The sequence below is a fragment of the Pezoporus wallicus genome, unplaced genomic scaffold (assembly GCF_028554395.1).
Source record: "Pezoporus wallicus isolate ANWC-B61680 ecotype Strahan unplaced genomic scaffold, APGP_CSIRO_Pwel_v1 contig_13748, whole genome shotgun sequence".
In the NCBI taxonomy this organism is placed as follows: domain Eukaryota; kingdom Metazoa; phylum Chordata; class Aves; order Psittaciformes; family Psittacidae; genus Pezoporus; species Pezoporus wallicus.
In genome coordinates, this window is record NW_026636988.1 from 222,313 (window position 1) to 240,499 (window position 18,187).

Consider the following 18,187-nt stretch of genomic DNA (forward strand, 5'->3'; position numbering starts at 1 on the left):
GGAGCAAGTACCTTTGGTCCACGGACTGCAGCTGCAGCCGCAGCTTTGCCACCTTCCTTCCACTTAGCAGAGGCTCAGCCAAACCTTCCAGTGTTCGCTAAGGGAACGATGCCCCCTCAGAGGAGCAGCCCAGGATTGCAGTGCAGCAGCAGCCATTCCCTTTGGCAGAAGGCTCCACGACATCCAAACAGGCTCCCGTGCTCTTCCTTCCTTCCTTGGGCCCATCCTGCAAAGCTCAGCTGCCCACTGGTTCAGAGCTCCATGCTTCCCAGAGCTTATTCCCCGTAGCTGCAGGTCGCCGTGGCTCAGGCTTGCCTCCAAGCAGCTCTCTGGCTGCATCTCCCCATCAGTAAGGGCTCAAGACCAGTCTTGCCATCCCACCTGGAGCAATGACCTTCCCAGAGAGTCCCCATCTCTCTTCCTCTCCCCCTTGAAGTTTCCAAGGGAGGACAATAAACTTCAGCTCATCATAAGACAGTTATTTCTCATGCTGAAAATAAAACCAAACCCAAAAGACATTGAAAAATAAAACTTTCCCAAAGTCATAAATAGTGCCAGGACATTCTTGGTTCCGCAAGGAGTCCACGAGCTGGGCTCAGCTGTCTCCCCTCTCCCTCAGGCAGGAGCTGAGGCTCTTGTTCCCCCTTCCACTGCGCTTCTCAGGAGTCTTGAACCCTCTTCTCTGTACAAAAGAGCTCGAGAGCAGAAGCAGCCCCGCAGAAGCAGGCTCCCCGTGCGTGCCTCCTTCCACCACAGCCAGGCTTGGGCTTACAGGATGGCAACAATCAAATTCCTAGTGGGGAGAATAAAGGGGAAGAGGGATCAAGCAGCCAGGCTCCAGCTGGTTTGCACAAGCATGAGCACAGGTTTGTATGGGCCCAAACGTGCACAAGGAAAGCTATGGTCAAGCCACAGCTCCTCTGGGAGGGTTTTGTGCTTTCATTGCAATCCAAGGGAATAGGATGATCTGTGTTTGACCCCACAGAGCAGCAGCACACACGTACCATCAGTGACAGCAACAAGGTGAGTGAGGCAGCCTCGCTACGTGGAGGATTCGGTCTCCTGCTTCTGTTTGGAGATGAGCTGAGCTTCCTTCAGTGACAGATACACCTCCTCCTGCGGGTCGTAGTAGTAGAACTTGCGGATGTAGGAGATGAGGGGCCTGGGGAAGGAATGGGCAGAAGCTTTAACCCTGAACCACCACCACCACACCAACCAGCACCAGGATAACCAGAACCTCTCCCCCAGCCCACCCACATCCAGCAGGAACAGGAGCCTGTACCTAGAAGCTTTGCCATAGGCAGGTAGCACCTCACTTCTGAGCTGGTCACCATTCCTGTACACATCCCTACACACCTCAGGATATTTATCATGTTATCCCAAGGCTGAAGAAGCCAACTATTTAGGGGGCCTATAGGGATGCTGGAGAGGGACTCTTCATTAGAGACTGTAGTGACAGGACATGGGGTAACGGGTTAAAACTGAAACAGGGGAAGTTTAGATTGGATATAAGGAAGAAATTCTTTCCTGTTAGGGTGCTGAGGCACTGGAATGGGTTGCCCAGGGAGGTTGTGAATGCTCCATCCCTGGCAGTGTTCAAGGCCAGGTTGGACAGGGCCTTGGGTGAGATGGTTTAGTGCGAGGTGTCCCTGCCCATAGCAGGGGGGTTGGAACTGGATGATCTTAAGGTCCTTTCCAACCCAAACTGTTCTGATTCTATTCTATTCCCTCCCAGAGCCCTCGCTGCGGGTACAGACAACTTCTTGCTCCTAAGGTGATGGTCAGGGAGGAAACCAAAGCGCCTTACTTGGGCAGCGGGAGCTCGGGAATGTGGTCTATTCGGACCAACTGCCTGATCCGAAAGCGGCAAAGGTGCTGAAGGGATTTGACATTGCTGAACCTGGAGACTGGATACAGCAGCTGCACGGGCGTCGGAGGGAGACCTTGGGAATAAAGCAGTGTTGGAGGTGTTATGTTAGAACGAAACCACTCTTGATGCAGCAAGGAAAAGCCGGAGCTCTTCGCAAGGCTGCAGTTGATAGCGCGTCATCCCAGGAGCCCGCTGCCTTGATGCTGCTTGGGACTGGGGAGCCAAACCTTCCAGGGTTCAGCCTTCCCCACAACGCAGCACCGGTTTGGAGGTCATGGGGTGACTGTGGCAAAGCAGATCCTGGGATACCACAACCTCCCAACCACCCCCCTCCGTGGAGTCGTAGATGAAGCATCGCTTATACTGAGAAGCCCCAGAGCCTGGAAGGGAGGCAGGAGGAAGGCAAAGGAGAGGGCAGGCAGCATGAGCCGCACGTAGGCTTTGCTCTGCACAAGCCTCTGGGCAGTTCTTGCGCAGCATTAAAAAGCTGGAGGATTTGGCCAGCTCAAGCTGCTCATTCTTGGGGTCACGAGGCTGGGCACAAAGGCAGCTCCCCACGCAGGCAGCAGCCTCGCAGGGCTGGAAGCGAGTTGCATCCAGCTTTCCCTCCACCCCACCTCCTCCATCAGCGTTACAGGCAACAATCGAGCCCTCAGAACCAAGGGGTCGGTGCAGGAGCACCAGGGAGGCTCTTTGGGAGCTGGGTTCATTCACAGCACAAGGTTTTATCTGTCTTTGCAGCGGGATTCAAAGCCAGCTACACTCTAACCCCCTCCTGCTGGCTTGTCTCCGAGGGCAATGGAGAGAAAGGAGAAAAGGGAAAGCTCTTCACACTAAGATGGGCTCAAAACTGCTCCGGGCAGCTCAGGAAGCTGTGAGCCAGCTTTTGAGAAAGCAAAGAACAGCAATCAATTGAAGGCTGGATTCTCCCCCCCCCCCCCCCCTTCCCATCTCCCCTATTCTCTTACAGAAAGGAATTAGCCTCTGGGAGCTCAGCCAGCAGCTACGGGGCGGCAGCACGAGCTCCGCACACTGAGCTCGCCGCATGCCTCGCTGCCAGGAGCCAGATGCGAGCTGGAAACTGCCCCTTCCTCCGAGCAGCAGTTAACGTGTGGGCAGGAGAACAGCACCAAGGAGCACCCCGGGCCACGCAGGTCCTCAGGGTTCCCCCGTTGAAGATGAGGCATCGGGGTGAGACCTTGTTTTGCATGGATCAAGGAGCAGCGACTCGAAGAAGCACCCGGGTTCAGTGCTGCACCCGGATGGAGAGGTGCAGGACCGGGAGCCAGCACAGCCTATGGAGGGGACCCTTCAGCACTGCTTGGTGGGGCTCTTTTCTTGATGATATTTTCTAGAGCAAGTGCTTTCTGAGGTATTTCCCTGGAGGCCTCAGCCCTCAAAGCCCTATTCTCAAAGGGGAGAGGTGTCAGGATCAGGAAGGGAAAGCATCTTGAAGTGGAAAGGATTGTTTGAAGGGAGGATACATTGCAAAACCAGCTTCCTGTCCCTCTCCTCCCAAAGCACAGCCATGTTCTGCATCAGCTCTCCAGTTATTGGCAGTGCCTGCAGCAGAGGGCAACACTGAACAGATTCAGGCTGTGATTCCAGCACTGCTGGGAACCCTGCAGAGGAGCATCCCATCCCTCCTCCAGACCAGAAACTCTTTGGGCCAAATCCTCTCCATGCTGCAGTGGCACAGAGGTCACCATCAGGGTCTGCAGGCACAATGGCAAAGGAGATAGGGAACAAATTTACTGCAGGAATCCTCACACTCATCAGTCCTGCTCCCCTCTGCTTCACTGCCATCACCCACCTCACCACGGCAGCGTTCCCATTCCTGCTCCCTTTTGTTCCCAGCATCCCCACTCACCCGCCCTCCAGATCCTGTTCCCCACTGCTGCTCCCTCACAATTAAGGGGCACATTTGCCCACTTGGCAAGCTCTCCCCTTCCTTTCACACTGGGTTTTTTTGGCCAGCTTGCTGGTACACCAGGACAAACGAGTGAAACAAAAAGCACCAAGGACACTGGTCCAGTTGCCTGCCCAGATTTAGCAGGCAGGAGATGCGAGCCCATTTAAGGAGCCAAAGCTTGATGGATGGGGAAACAAGCACTTTGCAATCCCAGCAGCATGCAATCAAACATGCTCCAACAAAGCTTCGCTAACACTCCCTCCCTGCTTGCAAGCACCTGCCTGTTGATGGGCTCTGGCATCAGGGTCCCCCCCAGGGACTCTGAATCTACAGCATCTATCAAGCGAGCTGGAGGCTCACTTTGAGCTCACACTTGGAAACGTTCCCACAGCTCAGCTTAACGTCTCTCCCTCCTGACAGCCCCAGGTGGGTTTCAGCTAAGGGAGAGCTGGGAAACTACAAAGTATGGAGTGGTTCTTAAGAACAGCAGCACTGAGACTGGGGGAGGGAAGAAAGAGGAGCTTTAGTAGCCAAACAGCTGCTTGTTGAGGGAGTAGCATTCCAGTCTCCAGCTCCATTTGTCATAGTGTGAGTTTGTATTATGCTTCCACACTCCTGGAAAGGAAGTTTCAGGAGGTCTCCTTACCACAGTAAGTGGTGCAAGGGATGTGCTCCTCAGGATCCTTCTGAAGTCAGTGGGCAAGGATGCGGAGCAGGATGCACTGAGCCCATCCCAGCAAAGCCACATTAAACTGGCTCTCTAGGACAGACCAGCAGCTGATGACAGAGTAAAGCCTCCCCCAGAGGCAGAGCAGGACACTCACCTGGAACCCTGGATCGGAGGAAGTAGAGGAACTTCCCGTTTTTGGAGTGCATGATTGCTCTCTTTATGAACTCCACCACGGACTGGCAGCGGTCTTCAAACTTGGGATGGCACCAGAGGCTGAAGGTCCCTTCCAACAGAACAGAAAAGGCCTCATGTTACAGGAGCACTGGTAGCAAGAGGAGCCATTCAGCCATGAGTGATGCTCTCAAAGGCCAGGTGAATGCCCCAGGCAGACAACTTAACCTAGGAAGGGCACTAAAAGGAAACACCAGCTTGCGAAGATGCTGTTCCACTGGAACCAGTGCTCTATAACCCAAGGATGACCTCAGGTCAAGCTTACCTGAACTTGCGAGCAGCCTGCAACAACTGCTGGCTCTAAAACTACCAAAACATATTGGAACAGAGCATTAAGAGATGTCCCTGCCCCTCTGCAGCATCCCCTCAACAGCACTCGCAAAGCAAGCCGCCGCATCGGAGCGCTTCAGCCCACACATAGGGGTGTATGTAAAAGCAGTGAGCCAGGTGTTGGAGTCCTCTTCTGCCAGCCCTAGGGCTGTCAAGGATCACTTATTTCAGCAGCTTTATGTCCTTGCTTGCTGTTCCAAACCCCTTAATCCAAATGGCTGTCGAGCTAGAAGCAGGGGCGAGGCACACGGATGCAGCCCTGCCTGTGCTGCCACCCGACGCGGTGCATTGAGCTGGAGCAGCACTGGAAAGGGGCCACGGGCGGCAAGCAGGCCCTCTACCCTGCTTACAGACCTCCAAACAGGTTGAGTTGAAGCCTCACATCAGACCGGTGTCACAGGCTTCGTGCTGCAAGCAGACACCTCCTTCCTTGCACCAAAACGCAGCCATTTAGCCCCTGTCGCCAGCCAAATCAGAGGTACCCAGGCCAGCAGCCCCCCCCCAGCACCATCACAGGCTCTGCAGCACCAACCTGCCACAGGAAGACTAGAGGAAGGAGCTCTGTTGGATGGCCAGCACTCACAGCTTTATGCAGGGTGGACAGCAAGCAGCAATACAGGGCTATAGACAGCCCACGGCTTGCTCCAGTAAGGCTTTACTGGGAGGAGATACCTCTCACCCTTGCCACAGGCCAGTTTGGGAGCAGTGATCTGGGTTAGCACGTGCTAAACGTCCAGGATCAGCAAGCACAGGTAATTCTTGGGAATCCTGGTCCTGTATGAGCCCTTGGTCAGTGACTGCAAAGGACAAGCACCAGCATCCTCAGCCTGCCTAAAAATAGACAAATAAATGCTGGTTTCTTCTGCTCATCTACTTAGAACCTGAAGGTCAAGCACTGCTCTCTTACCATTCCCCCAGCCTCACCATTTATCATCTTCATTGGTTTAGCAAAGTGCTCCAGTCTGCAGTTTTCCAGGGTGCTGCAGCCCATTCAGCACAAGGCAGCCAGGCCTAGGGTGTGTGGGGGGGAGCACAGGGCTGCTGCCCCACATAGACCCAAGCACTGCACCCAAAAAATGCACTCCTTGATGTGATGCCATGGCTGGGAGAGATGCTCGAGGGAAGGTGGGAGCACCAAGCTCCATCCTTGCAACAAGAGAAGAGTGAGGAAAGGGAAGGATGCTGGGCTAAGGATGCTCAGAGAAGGGAAATATCCCAACCCCAAAGTAAGCAGCCAGACAAGCTCGCTCCAAAACTCAGTTATGGAAGAGAATCCATGGCACAGGCAGCCTCCCATCCCCTCCACCTGAAAGAGATTCATGCAGTTTCTATACAAAGCCAGGGTGATGAAGATCCTTCCTTCTCAAGCAATGGTCAGGGACAGGGGAACCAGCTCTAGAGGGGTTACAATGAATATTGGGCCACCTCCCCATCCGAGGGGCTCCAGAGCAGAAGAGCTGCCAGGTTTGCCTAGCACAACTGGAAGAGAACAGCAGCATCCCTGGAGCAAGGACAAGGAGAAAAGGATGAGCTTTGCTCTGAAGGGCTGCAAACCACTGTTTTCTGCAGCAGGTTGGCTGGGAAGCCTCTGACCCTATTATTTGTTAATGACAAGGCTCTCTAGGCAGCTGTTATTAAAGCTTGCCCACTGGTCACAGGGCAGCTCCATGGAGCCTCTTGGGCATTATCCTCAGCCTGAGGACAGTGCGCACGAGGGGTCAGTACAGGAAACCACACGTGGAGCTAAGGCCTCAGCCTGGGACCTACTGCAGGTGATCCCACTGCTAAGCATCCCTGGGCAGGGGGAGAACCAAGCAAGGTGCTGAGCTGCCACACGTTGAGATCACTTCTCCTTTCGCAGGGAGAAAAGCTGACGGGTGATGGCTTGTGCTGTACCTCACATCCCAGTGACACAGGGTCCCAAGGATCCCGCCATCCTCATTTTCTTCAGGCCAAGTTTTCCAAAGCAAGGCCTGAGGGAGCTCTGGTGCTCCCCAGTTTTAAGGAGAGTTGCTTCTTGAAGCCCAAGAAGCAAAGTCAAAGCCGGCTTCTAAGGCCTCTCACAGAACCTCAGCACAAGAGTGAGGACACAGTGATGCTGCTCCCCTTCTTTCACCAGCTCTGCACCCAGAGCACTGCTTTGGGACCTTGAGATCAGACTGGTCCCCAGCCACAGGCCTCTGCGGTCAGCAGCATCCCCAGAACCACCCATGCATGGCTCTTACCTCTGTAGTGCTCCATCCTGGTGTGATGGGTGATGCCCTGCGACCGAAAGCTGAGGCTCAGGATGTAACGAGGGTCAGAACTGTCTCGGACCAGAAAGGACCCATCTGGTTTCCCCTTCAGCTTCATCTCTGCATCCTCCCAGTTCATCGGTCCCCAGTACCAGCCACACTAGGAAGAGAGACAGCAGAACATCAGCAATCAAACACAATAGGATTTGCTCCCGTTGTTAATTCCTTTTAAGTGCTAAATTGGAAGTGCCCTGTTGTGTCCAACCAGGAGGAGGAATGGCTGGGACTTACTCCTGGATGAGAGTGCACCATCACATCCCTTACCACCTAAAAGCAGTGAAAGAACAGATGAGGTGAAAGCATTCCATTCCACACAATGACTCGAAGACCTCACTGGGAGAAAGGCAGGAGGCTTTTTCCAGTCCTACCCTAATCTTGTGCTCCCAAGTCTACCCACTTCTAGTGTGAGGCATCCCTGCCCATGGCAGGGGGTTGGAACTAATGATCTTGAGGTCTTTTCCAACCCAAACCACTCTATGAAGTCTGTAAAGGGGACGATTAGACCCGAAAGCAGAGCTTAGACCCAGAGCCTTTCCCTTGGGGCTGCTGCCACCAACCCACATCCCCATTACCTTCTCCAGCTCCCGCAAGCTGGCTGCGAAGCTGCTGGAGTCGGGGCGGTACAGGGGGCACTGGAGGTGCTGGGCGGGCTGGCCGGGCATCGCCTCCATGGGCCTCAGAGGGACAATCCGTGGGAAGGCATCTGCAGAGGGAAACACAGCCCAGGCCTTGGTCACCCCTTGGGGAGCTCAGCACAAGGCTGAGTCGCCCCGTCCCCCTCGCATGGCTCTGGAGGTCAAGATGCAGGAGCTGCAGTGGGGAGGAGGAAGCTGGGCTGAGCCATGGGAGGGCAATGTCCTTGTGAAGGATGCAGGGGAGTCACTACCTGCTCCTCCAAGGTGACTAATTCAGTGCCTTCGCTGCTATTTCTTTCTGCTAGCTCGGAGGGAAGGCCAGGGAAGTGCCCTGCAGCACCCATTGGAAAGAACAAGCACAGCCTGAAAAAGGGGCAGTTAAAGCTCTATGGGTGCTGAAGGAAACTGAAAGCAGGAGGGTAAATGCACAGGAAGCATCCCAGTGTGCTGGTCAGTTGGATGCACACCAGGCTGGCTGGCAGAGCTGGGGCTCCTGCACCAAACCCTGCTCCCACAGCTCTCTCCCATCCCTGCCACTCATTACCATGCTCCCTGACACAGCACAAACTGGGGTGGGCTGAACCCAAGAGGAATCAGAGCAAACGGGAGATGCTGAACTGAGGATAAAGCTGGTGCAGGGATGAGCTTCAGCAAAACCCCTGTGAGCAACGAGAGCCACATGGAAACAGGAGCCTTGACACAAGAGTGCCTGAGCACTCAGCAGTGCAGGACCACACGGCCCCCGGCAGGCACCGCAGGCAGCACCGCTGCTGTGAAAGCCCAAAGTGCAGCCTTAGAATTCACCAAATAAAACCCCAGAAGGTTCCAGATCCCTCAAGGGAAAGCCAGAGCCTTGCTGCTAAAGCTAAGCTGACCTGGGGCATGGGGTGGAGGAGGCGGAGGCAGAGGGAAAGACTGCAGGGAGGAGCCCATTGGACCCACTAGGACAGATGTAGGCAGCGTCCCACTGATATCATCTAGGAGAGAACAGAGGCAAGAGAGATTCAGAAAACAGGAAAGCAAGCGAGCTCTGCACTGCCTGACACACACCCGAGCAAACCAGCCCTTGGTGCTGCCTGGGGCAGCCAAGATGGAGCTTCCCACCAGCAGCTCAGCATCCTCCTCTTGCTGCTGCTTCACACCAGCTTGGAGCTTCACATGCTCCCCAAGAGTGGGGGAGGCTGGTTTCCAGCCCCTCACATGCATAATACAGGCATTTAAAGGAGGTTTCACAGGCCCAGCACATGGGATGTGCAGTTTAAGGTGCTGCTGCCTAAGGCTGACTTGACCCATCCTTAGCTTCTTCTCAGAGCAGCCTCCTCCAGAGGAGGATGAAGAGCAGCTGAGCCTGCCTCCTGGTGAGCTCCCATGCAGCCTCCAGTGACTCCAGAGCACAGAAAGGAACCGGCCTCGCTGGGTGATGGGTAGGAAGGGGAGCAGTTCCCAAAAGCAGCAGAAATGCTACAAAACCAACACGTTCCCTCCCCACCTCACATTGCTGCCCCATCACCCTCCCCTCCTGGCTGATCCAGGAGAAACACTGAGCCTGTCAACGAAGAGCAAAAGCAATCCCCTCCTAGGGAAGGGTGAGCAGGCAGCGAGCCCAATGCCAGGGATGCTCAAGGCTCTCCCCTTCCCTCCCTACACAGGCAGATGGGCAGTTCCTACGCTCCCATAGGGACACAGGGCAAGGATGCTCTCCAAGACAGTACCTAGCAGGCTGAGGCTTCGTCGTGGTGGTGGTGGTGGAGTCGGAGGGTGAGGGGAGGTCAGTCCTCGCTGCGAGATGTCCACGTCCACCAGCGACACCGTTTCACCTGAGGGTTGGCAGAGCAAGAGCATCAGTATCACACCTGCTCCAGGGCACGTGGAGGGGGAACGGGGCAGGAACCTCGGCAGGGTTTGGAACACCATCTCGTTAGTTGCTTCCCTTTGGAGACATGGATTAGCTCGGCTGCTGTAGCCCAAAGGTCAGGCAGAGGAGAACGACACCAGTCCTGAATCCCCCTGGAGTCCAACGTCAGGATGCTGGGATGAGGAAGGCAAGTTCACAGCAAGCAGAGCTCATCAAGCGCTGCACTTTAATGCCAAAGGCCAGGAGGGTACCAGCTCTTCAGATTAATACGAGGGAACTGGACAGGCTTTAACATTTAAAAAGTGGAATTTGCTGAGCACTAAAAAGGCTTCAGACCCAGGATACTGCTGGGGGAAAATAACCACACAAATTAAGATGTCTAACTTCAAGCCAGAAAAGCTTAAAATGAGCCTAAAATCATGGGAGAGAAAGGAAGGCAGCAAATCCAGGTCAAAGCATCAGCCTCGGTATTGGGCTGATACAGAGGCAAAAGGAAAACACCCAAATCCCAGAGAGATCCCTAGGGGTGCTACCACAGCCAAGGCTTAACACTGAGTTTAACCAGGCTCTGATGGACACCAGCACCGGAACCCCATCATCCCAAAGATCCGAACCATGGTCTCAAGGACAACAAGATCTGGCTGCCTTAGATTTCAATTCCTGTGGGCAGGGAGCTCCTCTCCTGCTCCAGATACCATGCACAGCATCACCCATCTGACAGTGTATTCACCATGCATTAGAGAGGACAAGATTGACTCAGCTTCCTTCTGCTTTTAAGACTCCTGTCTATTAATAAGCGATGGCAGGAGGAGTATTTAGGGTGGGTATTATCCAAGGTACCTTCTCCCTGGGGGGTTAAGGGTGTGAGCACACACACATGCACACAACCACTCCTTCATTTCCACACCTTAACAATAAAGTGCCCAAGCTGCATCCACCTTGGACAAACAAACCCAAAAGCCAACCAGGCTAAGGGGGGGGGGGGGGGGGCCAGGAACTCAGCTTGCAACCCTTCCCAAGGCAGCAGGAGGGGCTGTGATGGGCTTATGCTTCCAAGGGGTGCTCAAGGAGAGGTCAGGGAAGGGAAGGAGAGCCTTCCCAAAGGCCTTTCCTCACGCCACAGACAAACCTGGAAGCAAGTCCCCAAGGAATTCATGCAAGCTGGGACAGTCCATTTGAATTCTGTCCCAGCCTCAGAAACCCCACAATGCAGGAGCCATGAAAGAAACCAAGCAGTGCAAGACTGAAGTCAGCACCGACCCAAAGCCAGATCCTCACTCTGGGGATGATGCCATGGTTTTCTGGCCAGGAAAAAACCCTCCAAGGGCACTGTCACTATTGCATTTACACTCACAGCTTCCCCCAGCAACAGGCGACAAAGCAGCAGAAGCAGCTTCTGCCTGCACCAGCCCTGATTTGCAAGGCGACACTGAGGAACAGAGTCCCATCACACGAGGAACAAGTCCTCAACGTGCCACCCCATCCTCAGGACACGGGCTGAAAGGATGTGGGAATGGAGGAGAGAACAAGCCCCAGCACAGCTGAATCACCCCCGAGTGACTCCCCTTCTGCAAGAGCTGAAGGAGCTACAGGAAACATCAGGATCAGAAGCTTCCAGTTCCTACTTTCAGGCAAGTCAAACGAATGCTCTGCCTTGAAGGCAACTTCTCTGATGTTTAAACCAGTTTGGAGGAAGAGAAGAGTTCACCACTGCACTCCAAAGAGGCTTTGCCCTGCTCAGGGGCACAAAACACCCCCCACTCTCCATCACCTACGCCAACAACAAGAGGCTTTCAAGCTCTCCCCACCAGCTTTAAGGCAGCTATGGCTGCACAATCCCGTTTTGACTCCTCTGCTCTGCACTAAGACCCTCAATATGAATCTATTTTGAACCTGCCCTCTATAACAGGCCATGGAAACCCCTCCCAAGCCAATAAATACTCACTTGTGCCCTTAGATTCCTGCTCATGCAAGCCTGGAGACAGGAGTCACGCAAGGAAGCCCCAAGCCCTATGGCTGGGACCGTTCTGACTACAAACCCAGACCACAAGAGGCACATGACCATGACTGGGAGCTTTGCAGTCCTACAGCTTCCAGCCACCAGCAGAGCAGGACTTCCCCCTCACACCATTTATAAACCAGCTCCCCCCCCCCATGCCTGCCCAGCAGAAAAGGGAAGGTCAGAAACCAGCAGGACAAGGGGAAAGGGGAAACCATGCTCCACAAATGAGGTTTCAATTCCCACTGCAGAGCCACCAACGGTGATGTATGGTCCAGGTGGGAAGCAGGGCTTGGTCTTAGCCCTTCTCGAGTCAAATGCCTTTGCTCTGAAAGGGATCTTCCAAACCCCCCGGATGCAGAGCCCTGTGCAGAGGAAGGACCAGGACCTTCACCTCCAACTTGTGTTTCAACAGGAGGAATTGCAAAATGCTGATGTGCAACCATGGAAAGGGACTTCTTAAGAGGGCCTGTAGGGACAGGCCAAGGGGAATGGCTTGAACCTGCCGGAGGGGAGACTGAAATGAGCTCTTAGGCAGAAGCTCTTCCCTGGGAGGATGCTGAGGCGCTGGCACAGGGTGCCCAGAGAAGCTGTGGCTGCCCCATCCCTGGCAGTGTTCAAGGCACAGGGGCTTGGAGCAAGCTGCTCCAGTGGAAGGGGTCCCTGCCTGTGGCAGGGGTTGGAGCTGGAGGAGCTTTAAGGTCCCTTCATCCCAAAGTATCCTTAAACACCAACTGCGCACCCTTACCTGTGAAGAGGGGGCTGAACACAACCGGGGAAAAGGCACTTTGAGTTCTTGTCAGTCTGTGTTTCCTATGGGAAATAAGGAAAACGTTGTCAGTGGAGAGGAGGCATCCCAGCACAAGGAAACCCCTTCTGACCTCCTCCAACCAGGAGAGCCTTCCCCGTGCCTCGCTCCAGGAGCGAGAGACACCTCATTGCTTTGTGTTTATTGGACTTCTAGAGCAGTGCTTTAGCCTAAGTAGGGCAGTGAACCAGTAAAGCCAGGTCTGCATCCTGCTCCGAAGCACATCCGTAAGTAGGGAATTAATAAAGCCTTTAGGAAGAAGAACCCCAAGCAGCTGTGCTAACCAGAGCCCAGAAGCTGTTTCCCAACCGCCGTCTCCCTCTCGCTCCGCAGCAGCCGTTGCCAAATGCCTTTGACAAACAGGTTTGGTCCCTGGGCAACGAGGGGCTGTGCCTGGAGCGAGGGCATCGAGTGCCCTCCCGCTGCGTTTGGAGGACACCATCTCCCCCAAAAGGGTGCCAAACTGCAGCTGAAGGGCAGGCGAGCTACACCCGGCGCTGGGGACATGGATGGAAGCAGCTAAAGATGCGCCTCTGACGAGGAGCCAGCAGCTCCCATGCTTTCCAAACCAGTGGGTTTATAACAAGGCTGTAGCCAGCACCGTGCTCTCGCCACACAAAACCCCTCCTTCCTATTGCAGTGCTCAAGGGCTTTATCCAGATGTAGGCACAGAAACTGCTGGTAAACTGAGGCAGAGAGTATGGCACCCCCAGGACTCGAATCCAATAGAGAAGCGCATCCCTGGTGCCAGACACTCAGTCCCACCTAAGAGGGGAGCACAAGAACAAAGATCAGCGTCAGCTTTGACAAAGGTCTTCCCAGCACCCTGCAAGGCCCATCCCAGCATGGGGCAGCCTGTTCCAGGTCTGTAGTGGGTCAGGCAAGGCTACTCCCAATTGAATAGTGCAACTCCACCGTGCTGACCAGAGGAACCGGTCCCGGTGCATGCAGGCAAGTGATGGCACCGAGACCTGCAGGAGCTCAGAGACCAGCTCTCCTCCCAGCCCAGAGCACACTGCTTCCACTGCAAGCAAAGGGCTGACACTGTTCTTCCTGGGCATCATCTTCACTCTCCAACCTCCTCCCAGCAAAAGGCTGACCCTGAGCCTTAAGCTTGTGCCTCAGCCCCCAGCTCTGCTCTGAGATGCAGATGCAACTCAGCCATCCCAGAGGGAGAAGAAACCTGAGTTCCAGGCTCATATTCCCACGTGGAGCAGATGGGGGAGTCCTCACCTCCTCACAGAGCTGCCCAAACGCTTCTCTTGTTTGTGTCCAGACACATCACTGGGGTTCATAGTATTAATTCACAGCTATCAGCTTGCAAATAAACACACTACAAACACTCATCCTGATACATCAACCCCATTCCAAGGTTTGGAAGTGGTCCCATTTTAAGCCTCTCACACCTATTCGAGGGTTGGATGGTTTTCCCTCTCCAAGGAAGATGATTCCCTGATTATCAGCCACACACACACACATACAAAATTACACTTCTGGACTAATATCAACGAAGCTTATAATATAGTAACAGCTCTGCTCCCTCCCACTAAGCCAGACGGAAAGGAGCATTGCTGGCATTTTGCTGTTACCAAAACAGCTACATTTTATGCCAGCGTCTTACAACCATCACTTCCTGAGATGTCTCGTTTCAAGCAAGCAGGGTGAGAGCAAGAAATGATTCCCATGAACCGGATCCTCCACTTCCCAACCCAAAACAACCGCCTTCCATACACCCTCCTCCTGCCCTCAAGCTCTGCAGCATCCAAACGATGCTGAAATGGTGCTTCCCACTCATCCCAAGTCTCACCCAGCCATCCAAGCTGGCCACGTGCTACTTTATACTTGTAATACCATGGAGACATGTGAAGAACCAAGGTCACCAGTGGAGCTATCAACCAGGACCTGGTACCAACCTGGCCAGTGATGGGCAGCAGATGCTGGCTGCAGCTCAGGTTTGCCTGCATCCACCTATCCACAGAACCGGTGCCTAAACCCATTCCCCTTTCCCCTCCAACTACCTGGATGGGAAGCTTGAGCAGCGACTCCAAATACCAGGAATCCTGCTTCAGATGGATGTTTAAAGGAAAAAGGAGCTGGGACAGATAACACCCACCACAGTCCAAGGGAGCACCCTGCATCAAAGATCCTTGCAAGTCGGCAACAAGAGCCCCATAGCAAGCAGAGGCAGGAATTAACCCAAAAGTTGCCCTGAGCCCACCTCAGCAGCAGCTCATAGGAACACCAGATCCATCCTATATTAACAGGGGCCATAAACTCCAGCTCTGAGCAGAATCAAGGAGAGGTCATGCTGCTGATGGCGCTGGTGCAAGCCAGCGGACAGCATTTGCTGGGCTGGGTTAAGCCCACTAAAGGCCATAGCAGAAGAGAGGAAAAGGAAAGCACCATCTGCTGAGGACGAACATTCACTTCCCAGCAAGCTTGGCTTACCTAAACCTAACTTGCTTAGGCAGGGATGAGCATCCCCAGCACCCCAAACCACTCCTCCTCATTGAGAAGACCTCCAGGACCAGCAGGGACCATCCCAGCCCTGCACAGCCTCCCAGCAGAGGAGATGCCAGCTGCAAGCACACCCATCCCACAGCCCCAAAGCACAAGAGCTGCACTCCAGGGCACAAAAAGCATCACTCAAATAACCCAGCCCTCGTGAGCAGGAAGGGACACTGGAGCTGGCAGCAACGAACAGTCCCTGAACCACACGAGCTGCTGCATCAGGCACCTTGAAGTAACCTCTGCTCAAACATCACCTACTTAGTGCAGGGGAGTTGCATGATGCTGGAGAAGTGACCACTGAACCAGAGGCAAGACCCAGGCAGTGATAACGGTGCTTCTCTGCTCCTGACCTGCTTAAGACACAACTGCCAACGCTGCACTGCCTAATGCCGGTGGTAGAGGAGGTCCTAGGACTCCTTCCTGCTCTCATCAAGCACCAGGACGGCCTAAACCACAAGCCCATTAGAACATTATGTCATTAATGTCATCATTTGAGGCCCATTCAGTCATTTGTAGGGAATGAAGCCGTTGTATAAAGCTGCTTCACCACCCTATGCAAAAGCCAGGCTCCTCACAGGGCTCAAACACCCTCCCAGCAGCTGCAGGGCTGGGAGCTGAGGCTGCCCCATCTCAGAACCCATCCTGTGCTTCAGAACTTTGGCCTCTGTTGCCTTTTGGGCTGCGCAAGTGCCCCGCTACCACACCTGAGCCAAGGTCAGCATCTTTCAGAGCAAGCCTGGAGAGCTCCCTACTCTTCACCTCAACAAGGAGGCTACAGAGCCCAAAAGCCTTACACAGGGTTACTTAACCCCACAGGGAAAGGGCTGTGCTGCAATACCCAAAGTCCATTTAGTTACTGGATGCTGCTCCCAGGCTGCCTGCACAGCCCTTGGGCAGGCTCCCCCTGCCTCCTCCATGAGGGATCTCAGTTCTGCTGCTGGAAATGCTATAGAAGGTGGTTTCTGGAGCACAGGAGGCCACCAGAGGCATCAGCCCTTTACCCTCCTCAGGTGGCATCAAGCAGCTCATGTCTTCTGCTGAGACATGAGGCTAGAGCAGGAGTGCTGCAGCCCTGGGTCCCACACCAGCAGGTCCCAGATTATATCCCTTCAGCCTAACAAAAACCAGTCAACCTCTGGTTGTCAACACTTCCTCCAGCTATGTCCTCCTACAGAGCATCACCCACCATCACCATCACCACCACCACCGAGGCCAGAGCCCAGCGGTGACACCGGTGAGCCTCAGGACATCATTCTGCAAGAGGAAACACCAGCCCCTTGGGTCTCAGCACAGAGCCACCAGCGGCCATCCCCAGAACGCCCCACTTCCTTGCTCAGCCGTTGCCATCCCTCCGCTAATCCTGCTCCCGGATGTTTTTCCACCATCCCCTTTAAGGATGCGAGGCCCAGAGCAGAGGGGTCCTCCTCGCCTGCCTCTCCTGGGCTCCAGAAGATGAGGCCTCAGCTTGGAAGCGGCCTGAACCCAGCTCGGAGCCCATACACAACCGTGATGCCCATGTGCAGGGTGGTACCTGCTCATCCTCCACTTCCACCAAGGCATCACAGCCCTGGCACCCCGTATATCCCCGTACTGTGGGGGCCACATCGCTGCATGCCCTGTGCTGCTGTCACATCAGCCCCCAGGCTCTCCACGCAGGCGACTGCTCCCCACAGCCCCCACCACCCCAAAACCACCTCTGCTCCCCGGAGCCCCCTTCCACATCACCCCAAAACCATCCCTGTCCCCACAACCCCCATCCTATTACCCCCAAAACCTCCCCTTCAAGACCGGCCACAGCCCCCCCGGTGCCGGTACCCCCCCCGTACCTGCCCGCCTCCTGCTCGCGGCCGCGGGCCCCGCACACATCGGTCAGGCTGCCGGCCGAGGCGGGCAGCTCCCCGGCGCGCCGGGCCTCGGTGCTGGCGGCGGCGGCGGCGTCCCCGGTGGCTGAGCCGCCGCTGCAGCTCTTGGTGCGGAAGAGGCGGCTGAGGCGGATCTTGAGCGAGCCCTTCCTGCCGCCGGGGCCGGCTCCCCCGGGGGCCGCGGGCGGCGGCGCGGGGCCGGGAGCTCCTCTACCGGTAGCTCTGGCGGCTCCGCGGCCGGGGGACCCCGGCTCCTCCTCGGAGCAGCTCCCGGCCTCGTCGGGCTCCAGCGCCTCCAGCACCAGCAGCGCATCGCTCGTCTCCTCGGCAGCGGGCCCGGCCGGCGGCGGCGGCGGCCCGAGGCACGGGCACCCCGCGGGTCCCTTCGTGCCCAGCCCGGGCGGCCGCAGCCCCAGCGCTGCCAGCTGCAGCTCCAGCCCGCCCGCCGGCGCGGCTCCCCACCCGGTCACCGCCTTGGGCTCCAGGGCGCAGCGGTGCCGCGGGCAGAGCAGTTCCCCGCCGCCTCCCGCCGGGCCCCCGCCGCCCGCCGCGGGGCCGCCCTCCTCTCCCGGCCGCCCCTCGGCCGCGTTGCGGAACACCATCAGCTGCGGCGGCGGTCGGGGGCTCCGCAGCGCCGCACCGCCCGCCAGCCGCCCGCCGCCGAGGCCCAGCGGCCCCGCGCCCGCAGCGCCGGTAACGGAGCCGCCCGCCGCGCCCGCCTCCGGCCCGGCCACATAGCCCAGGAGGCGGCTCAGCACCCGGTAGGAGGCCGCAGCGGCCGCCGCCGCGTCCCCGTCGCGCAGCTCGGCGCGGTGCATGGCTACGGCCGCCGCATGGCCGGGACCGGGACCGGGACCGGCACAGGCACCGGGAGCGGGGCCGCGACCGGGCCGCACCGCCCACCCACCATCACGGCGCCGCGCCACGCCCCCTCACTTCCGCCATAGGCCACGCCTCCTGACGCAAACCACGCCCTCCCCTCGCTGGATGTGGACACGCCCTCTCGGGTCGGGGCACTTAGCGGGAATGGCGGGGGGGGGCCGGGTACCTCTGGGGCAGCACCGGCAGCGAGCGGGGAGGCTGAACCCCCCCCCCCCGGCACCGGGCAATGCGCGGGTGGACGGCGCCGTCCTGTGGCGGCTTCGGCTCGGCTTCGGCTCGGCTTCGGCTCGGCTTCGGCTCCGCTTCGGCTCCGCCTCGGCTCGGCTCG

The 18,187-nt window shown here is 56.4% G+C and overlaps 1 protein-coding gene across 1 annotated transcript; it reads right to left on the reverse strand.

The window, feature by feature from the left end:
• Positions 1 to 233: 233 nt before the first annotated feature.
• On the reverse strand, positions 234 to 17,830 carry SOCS7 (suppressor of cytokine signaling 7). Its single transcript, XM_057402626.1, has 10 exons — positions 16,942 to 17,830; positions 12,545 to 12,609; positions 9,655 to 9,759; positions 8,818 to 8,919; positions 7,880 to 8,010; positions 7,239 to 7,407; positions 4,607 to 4,735; positions 1,808 to 1,943; positions 1,005 to 1,162; positions 234 to 793 (listed from the first exon to the last, which is right to left on the reverse strand). Exons 1-9 carry the CDS (start codon positions 17,793 to 17,795, stop codon positions 1,042 to 1,044), a joined length of 1,812 nt encoding a protein of 603 aa, XP_057258609.1. The 5' UTR covers positions 17,796 to 17,830; the 3' UTR covers positions 234 to 793; positions 1,005 to 1,041.
• Positions 17,831 to 18,187: the final 357 nt, after the last annotated feature.

Bases quoted from the DNA above. Each gene is read 5' to 3' on its own strand.
- SOCS7 (XM_057402626.1), bottom strand. From the start codon at position 17,795: ATGCACCGCGCCGAGCTGCGCGACGGGGACGCGGCGGCGGCCGCTGCG. The intron at 12,610-16,941 runs GTACGGGGGGGG...TATTTCCCATAG, and splicing joins CGCGAGCAGGAGGCGGGCAG to GAAACACAGACTGACAAGAA. The intron at 7,408-7,879 runs GTAATGGGGATG...CTCTCTTCCTAG, and splicing joins GCTTGCGGGAGCTGGAGAAG to TGTGGCTGGTACTGGGGACC.